At 43.0% G+C, this 6,886-nt stretch overlaps 1 protein-coding gene across 3 annotated transcripts in view; it reads right to left on the bottom strand.

The window, feature by feature from the left end:
- DEUP1 (deuterosome assembly protein 1) overlaps positions 1 to 6,886 on the bottom strand; it is an 84,869-nt gene that overhangs the window by 77,304 nt on the left and 679 nt on the right. The window contains exons 1-2 of one of the 3 annotated variants that reach the window (XM_029957023.1): positions 6,726 to 6,802; positions 5,571 to 5,643 (exon numbers count right to left, since the gene is read on the bottom strand). In XM_029957023.1, coding sequence (XP_029812883.1) covers positions 5,571 to 5,599 — 29 coding nt within the window. In that variant the 5' untranslated portion in view covers positions 5,600 to 5,643; positions 6,726 to 6,802. Of the gene's footprint in view, positions 1 to 5,570; positions 5,644 to 6,511; positions 6,568 to 6,725; positions 6,803 to 6,886 lie in introns of those variants that run through there. The other 2 variants (XM_029957022.1, XM_029957024.1) reach the window with 2 other exon arrangements.

The following is a 6,886-nucleotide window of genomic DNA, read 5'->3' as shown; positions in this document are numbered from 1 at the left end:
AAGGAAGGAAAGACGGACAGACCCGAAAGACTGGCATTGGATTTTCCCTCTGCAACATTCAATGCGTCCAGACACGACAGAGATCCTGTATGAGAGTGTAAGGAAGACATCTGGACACGTAACAAGTTAAGAAGTATATCATCCATGTTCATTTTTATGAAAAGATTACCTAAGGAAGTACGTCAGTCAAATTAAAATGAATTCAAAATTTTTTAAACATTAAGAACAGGGAGGGGCGCCTGGGTGGCTCAGCTGGTTAAGCATCCGTCATAATGTCACTGTGGGTTCAAGCCCTGCTTCCGGCTCTGCGCTGACAGCTCAGAGCCTGGAGCCTGCTTCAGATTCTGTGTCTCCCTCTCTCTCTGCTCCTCCCCTCCTTGCACTCTTTCTTTTGCTCAAAAATAAACATTAAAAAAAATATTTTAAAAAATTAAGCACAGGGAAGATTTTGTACACAAACAACAGCAATAAGTAGTGTAGACTCACAGCTGTTAAGAAAGGATTCTGAAATAACAGTGGAATAAAATAATAATGAACATCATCCTATATGTAATAATACATACATAAATTATTAATGATCAGGAACTAGAAACCCAGATTACTTTTTGGAGGTGAGATAAAGCAACGGGGAACCACAGACACCACTAAAGTTTTGTCTTACAAGAGGGAAAAGGATGAGGGATGTCAAAGACACAGTTAAAATTCAGGATGCCAAAAAAGAAACCCAAATTTAAAATTTTTGTCAAAAGTGTTCATTGACAACTTATAAAATAGGATGTAAAACTTCTAACAGAAAACAAGGAAACAGAAAACTAGCTCAGAATAGCAAATTTTGGGATATCAAAATGGGTCAAACATTAGCATATTAATAATTATAAAATCCTCTTTTTAGTGGCAAAGACTCTCCAATGAGGTATTTTTAAAATCTAACCATATGCTAATTTACAAGAGACAGAATATGATACAATGAAGATTGAAAACGAGGCTATGACATAATAGAAAATATATATCGGAGTCTCTTCCCAATTTCTCATCCAGAGCTCCTAAAACCTTTGTCATTGATAAGAGCACTGGGAGTGTGTTTGGTCCTGATATTTGGTCTTTGATCCTGGTTCCTGACACAGGGATCCTGAAACCTTTGTAATTTCCTGCGTGATAGGAGTACCTTTTGTTCTAATGAGGAAATTCGGGGTGAGCTCCCGGAATGAGAGCTGGTCACCGGAAAGACTAAGCCGTGGCTGGAAGCTTGAATTTTCATCCCACCTTCCATTCTCTGGAGAAGGGAGAAGGGCTGTAAATGGAGTTAAGGATGGAATATGCTTACATGATGAAGCCGCCATAGAAATCCCAAAAGTATGGGGTCCAGAGAGCTCGTGGGTTGGTAACAGGAAGTGCTGGGAGGGTGGCACACCTGGGCACCACGTCCCTTGCTGTGTGCCTCTCTCCCATCTGGCTGCTCAGCTGTATCTTTTATTCTGGTAAATGTGTGTCCCTGAGTTCTGTGAGCCATTCTAGCAAATGCACAGAGCCTAAGAAGGGGGTCATTGGAACCTGCAGCCCCCCATAGGAATATCTATTGTCAGTTTGGTCAGAAGCACAGGAGACAGCCTGGGCTTGTTTCTGGCATCTGAAGAAACAGGAGGAGCAGTCACGTGGACTGAGCCTTTAACCTGTATGATCGCACGCTATCTCCAGGTAGATAGTGTCAGAATTGAGGTAAATTGTAGGACACCCAGCTGGTGTCACAGAAAATCGCTTAGTGCAGGAAAAACCTCCATGCATTTGGTGACCAGGGCGTCAGAAGTGAAGGGTTCTCTGTGAAGATAAAGGAGGCACACAGGGAAGAAAGACGTAGTGGGGGCGAACTGGGTTTCTCCCCACACAGAAAGGAAAAGGCTGAGTTTCTTCTATCACAAAAGGGATGAACAAAGATATTACAGACTAAAATATATTAAAAACAGGAAAGAGACGGCAGAATCAGCATCAGGCAAAGTAGAATTTAATCAACAACAACAACCGAACACATTAAATTATATTTGTGAGATATTTTATAAAGCTAAATCATGTAATACATCATGAAGATAGAACATCCACGAACCTCAATACATTAAACAGCAGGACACTGAAATATGTAAAACAAAAACTGTTCAAACTATAAAAATTGGACAAAACCACAATTGTGGTGAAGATCTTTCTTAAAATTTAGAAGATCAAATAAACAAAAAGCAAGGTAACAATGGATTTGAAAAACATAATTTAAATATAATAAGAGGTCTGAAGACCTATGTATAACTTTTTTAACCTTTTTACTTAACCAATACAGGATATACATTTGCTTTCAAATGCCCGAAGGACATTTATAGTAGCTGATCATGCAAAGGACTATCAGAACACTCATAATGAAACTGAAATATCACGTAGGCCACAGTCTGTGACCGTGGTGGTAGGGAGATTAGAAAGGAATAGTAATAAAAATATAATTAAGCCCTCCCTCACAACTTTCATATCTTAAATATCTCAAATTAGTCAAACAGAAATCAAAGTTGAAATAACAGGCAACTTATTTAGAAAATTAGAATGGAAACACTATGCGGTGGCCCCACAGCAGAGCTGCGCTCAGGAGAAACATGAGCTTTAAAGGCTTTTTAACCATAAAGAAATCATTAAATTCAGAAATCAAAAAAATAACCGAACCATACTTTTCAAACTCAAAAATCCGGAGAACAAAAGAAGTAAAATAAATCTAAGAAGGACAAGTTAATAAGAGGAGAAATTAATAAGGAAGCAGAAACCAAGCAAAATGGCGACATGGTTCTTTTAGCAGGCCAATACAAATAGATCATTTGTTCATTTATTGTTTCTGTTCTGAGCACACAGTCTAAACACAAATAAAAAGGACAAACTCAAACATGGCTGTTTTGATTAGAAGGAGTTTAGGTTGATTATGACGGCACACACACACACACACACACACACACCCATAACTGGGGGAAATCATAGATTTAAAATGAAAACCAAACCCTGTTGTAAGTCAGCTGTCGGGGAATAACTCACCCAACAAATATTCTGTGTGAAAACGCCCACCTTACGCCTGCACACTTCCTGTTCCTGCTGTCTGGGACTCTCTTTGCCCATTACCATCTTTGCTCAAATGTCACGTTGGCAGGGAATGCTGGTTTGACCATTTCATTCATTTTCACATCTTTAGACTGCTTTAGTTTTCTTCATATCACCGTGGGAAACATGTTAACGACTCCCACTGACCCGTGGAGGAGTGGTCTCTGTTTTGTTCACTGCTCTTTTCCTGGTGCTCACACCAATCAATGGCTCATAGTAGAGTCTGGATAAATATTTGTTAAATGAAGGTTGTACCACCAAATATTACTGTATGTAGGCGACATGGTTTGATTAGCTCAGTAACATGGCCCAGTGAAGTTTGATTGTCTTTACGATCTAGATTTTTACATATTTCTCAACAGCATGAGGGACAGAAGCAAAGGCAACCTGACCTTCCATGCTTTGTAGGCCATGGTAGATAATATCTGCGGGGATCAGTGAGGCACTTGCTCATGGAAATTTCTAGTAATTCTCATTCACTTTTGGTTTGCAGTTACATTGTACAAGCTCTGTGGCTCCTTACTAAATTCTAAGTTGTTTAAGGTCTGTTTCTTACTGATCTTTGAATGAACCAGAAGACTTAGTGTTGTGCTTGCCACACATTCAATATTCCACAAGTTTCCCCCATAAGAATGAATGAAGAGAAATAGCAGTCTCCATGGCCTCAGAATTGGTCCCCAACCTTAGGTCTGCCTCTGAGCTCTCAGTGTCATTATCAGATCAGGACCTAACACCTGCTCAGTCCAGAACCCTAACCTGGCTCTGCTACGCATACTAAGCAGGCTGTCCCATCTCACTGCCACCCATTTCCAATGCAGCAGAGGATGCCGGGATTAGAGCCAGACATACCTGAGTTCAAATCCTCCCTTCTCCACTAACCGGGTGTATATTCTGGGGCAAGCTGCTGCTTTCTTTCTCTTTCTACCTTTCTGAGCTCAGAAATGTGGCAGAGGCTGCTAACTGTCCACCAATATCCATTCTTCTTCCTTTCTCACCTAAGCTTTAGCTGGCCGCAGAGCTGCTCAGTTAGAAGTCACTCTGCCCAACCTTCCTTATAGCTAGCTGTAGCTCTGGCCAAGGGGAAACGACTAGCTGTGAGGCCTGCTCTTTCAGGGGCACATCCCGAAAAGGAACCAAATTCTCCCCTGCCCCTTCTTGCTTCCCTCTGGCAGGAACACAGTGGTGGGAGCTGAAGCTATCATTTTGGGTCCAGAGATTTAAAAAAATCTGGTAGTGAGGGTGGCAGAGCTGCCTGACCAGCCCTGGTCTGCTTATCCCTAAACTTGTTCATGAAACAGAAATAAACCTCAGCCTTATTTAAACCACTGTATGTTGGGGCCTCTTCATTGCAAGACCTCAGTCTATACTCTAATACACTCAATTTTCTTAGACGTAAAATGAGAACAGCCAGCAGGGCTGTTTTATGGAGAAGTATACAGTATATACAAAACTGACAGCTGATTACATGCGCTTGTGCAGCCTTCCTTTAGCCTGACGTCAAAGTCATGGTCAGAGCAGAATAACCACCTGGAGTGGTCTGACTAGTGCAAGTCAGTAGTCCAGCTAAGCACGCCAGTGTCACTCCTCTCCACTGCCCCTCCCCAGTTTGCCTCTCATCTGTCCCCCAGCTCTGGAGTCAGCCAGGGGCCGGTTGACCAATGAAACAATAGGAAGGAATACCTTCCAGGTGCCGGTGGCAGCGAAGGGTCAGGGACAGATAATTGTGAAAGGGAATTTAATTTTTTACAATGGTGAATGCTATACAAATTCTATTCCTTATCTCTGCATGAGACTTTGGTAAAATATCCAGTTCTTCCTGTTGTTTGAGGACACATCTGGTTTTTTTTTAATTTTAGTAATTTTAAAATTTTAATTCCAGTATACTGTACAGTGTTATAATAGTTTCCAGTGTACAATGTGGTGACTCAACAATTCTATACATTACTGAGTGCTCACAATGGTAAGTGTACTCTTAATCCCCTTCACCTATTTTGCCATCTCCACCCACCCACCTGCCCTCTGGTAGCCACCAGTTTGTTCTCTATACTTAAGAGATCTGTTTAGAGGCTATGTTTCAAGTTGAGTTTGGCCATAAGGGCAAGAGTGAAGGGAAGCCCGGACACTCAATGCAGCAAGATAAGGGCGGTGGGAACCACTGCCCTGCGGAAACCCAAGAGCATGAGGCCTGTGCCGGCACCCATCATCCCAAAACACTGTAAAAACTCACTAAACATGGGAAAATGGTAATTTTCGAGTCCAGATCCATAGTCAAAATTGGAAAGATTCATACCATAGGTTCTCAATTAGACTCACTTGAATTTCCCTCCAACCTCCCCACCAAAAGTAACTGGTACATCCTTCTATTAATACCAAATTCCAAAATTCATGTATCATCAGGGAGTTTCTGGCATAGTAAGTACCAACTTAGTAAACAGAAAAATTTCAACACTTACCCCATTGTATTACTGGCTTGGTTCTCCATGTCAAGAAACTGCTGCTTCTGGTTTATGTTTCGTGATTTTTTATCTGTTAGGGGAAAAAATGATCTAGAGTTCTTAAGTGCTTAAAATCTCTGCTTTGGCAAACCATGCAGTGCTTTTGGTTCTACAAAATGTTGAAATTTAGGCCTTCCCCCCGCCACCCCATGCATTTAGGACATTGCCTTAGTGGTGAGTCGGAGAGTCGGAAGATGTAGCACTGACTGAAAGGAGCATTCATTCATTCACTATTTACTGAGCAACAGCTTGGCTCAGATACTTTGCAAAGTGGTTATCACAAGAGATGAGTCAAACAGAATACCCACTGTGGAGGAGTTCCAGCTAAATGTTCTCAAACTTTCCTTTCTTGTCTCCTAAAAGTTTGCCTTTATTTGAGTAAATTCTTTCTTTGGCCCCTTCTGGGTTTTGTTAGAATGCACAAAAGGCTAAGATATATAAAAGCGTATAAGTATTATATAAATATAAAAATACAAATCTTATAATTCCTTGCATCTGCTTACCCTGTTAGTACTTGCATAATTTAAAAAAAAAGTTTTTCCAGCAACAAAATTTTAATTAAAAAATAAGATATGAGGATTAGTGGCCAAAGTATTGAAAAGAACTTCAACCTCTCTGAATCACGGAATTAAACTCGAATAAGTAGTAGTCAAGATGGTAGACGAGGAAGACTCCGGGGCTCAGGTCACGTCCAAATTAAAGGAATTGAAGAGAGGCTCTGGGATTGTGTGTGGAGCAGAGGGGCCAGGGGCAGGGATGGGGAATGAAAACTGGACCAGAACGGACAGATAAACAGATTGTGCAGGTTCTTCCAAGCACGCACTTTAGCGTCAGGGAAACTGAGGCACAGACAAACTAGGTGACTTGCCCAAGGCCACACAACTAGAATCTACACCTGCCTGTTCCGGGAGACTCAGCTCTGGATTCTGCAAGATCGTCCCGACATCTCAGACTCTCCCCGCCGGCGCGCGCCCCAGGTACACCGAGCACGGTTCACGCCCAGCACCCCCAGCCGGTCAGTAGGGTCCCCGGTTCCCTAGGGGGTGCCCCGGCAGAGCCGCGAGGGCGAGGGGTCGGGGTGGAGACCGGATCCAGGAGACAGGGGCGGGTTACCTGCGCTGCGCTCTCCCGAGAGGTCTGAGACCCCGGGAGCAGAAACGCCTGGGTCACCACCCACCGGGCCCGCCCCGAGAGGCCCTGCCGCCCGCCGCCGCGCTCCCGCCACCCGGGCTCGCCTGCCGCGCGGCCCCCGAGGCCGTTGGGGCCTCTCCCAC

This window comes from Suricata suricatta, chromosome 11, assembly GCF_006229205.1.
Source record: "Suricata suricatta isolate VVHF042 chromosome 11, meerkat_22Aug2017_6uvM2_HiC, whole genome shotgun sequence".
Taxonomy (NCBI): Eukaryota; Metazoa; Chordata; class Mammalia; order Carnivora; family Herpestidae; genus Suricata; species Suricata suricatta.
The sequence above is the reverse complement of the archived record's forward strand: the minus strand, read 5'-3'. Positions and strand labels throughout refer to the sequence as shown.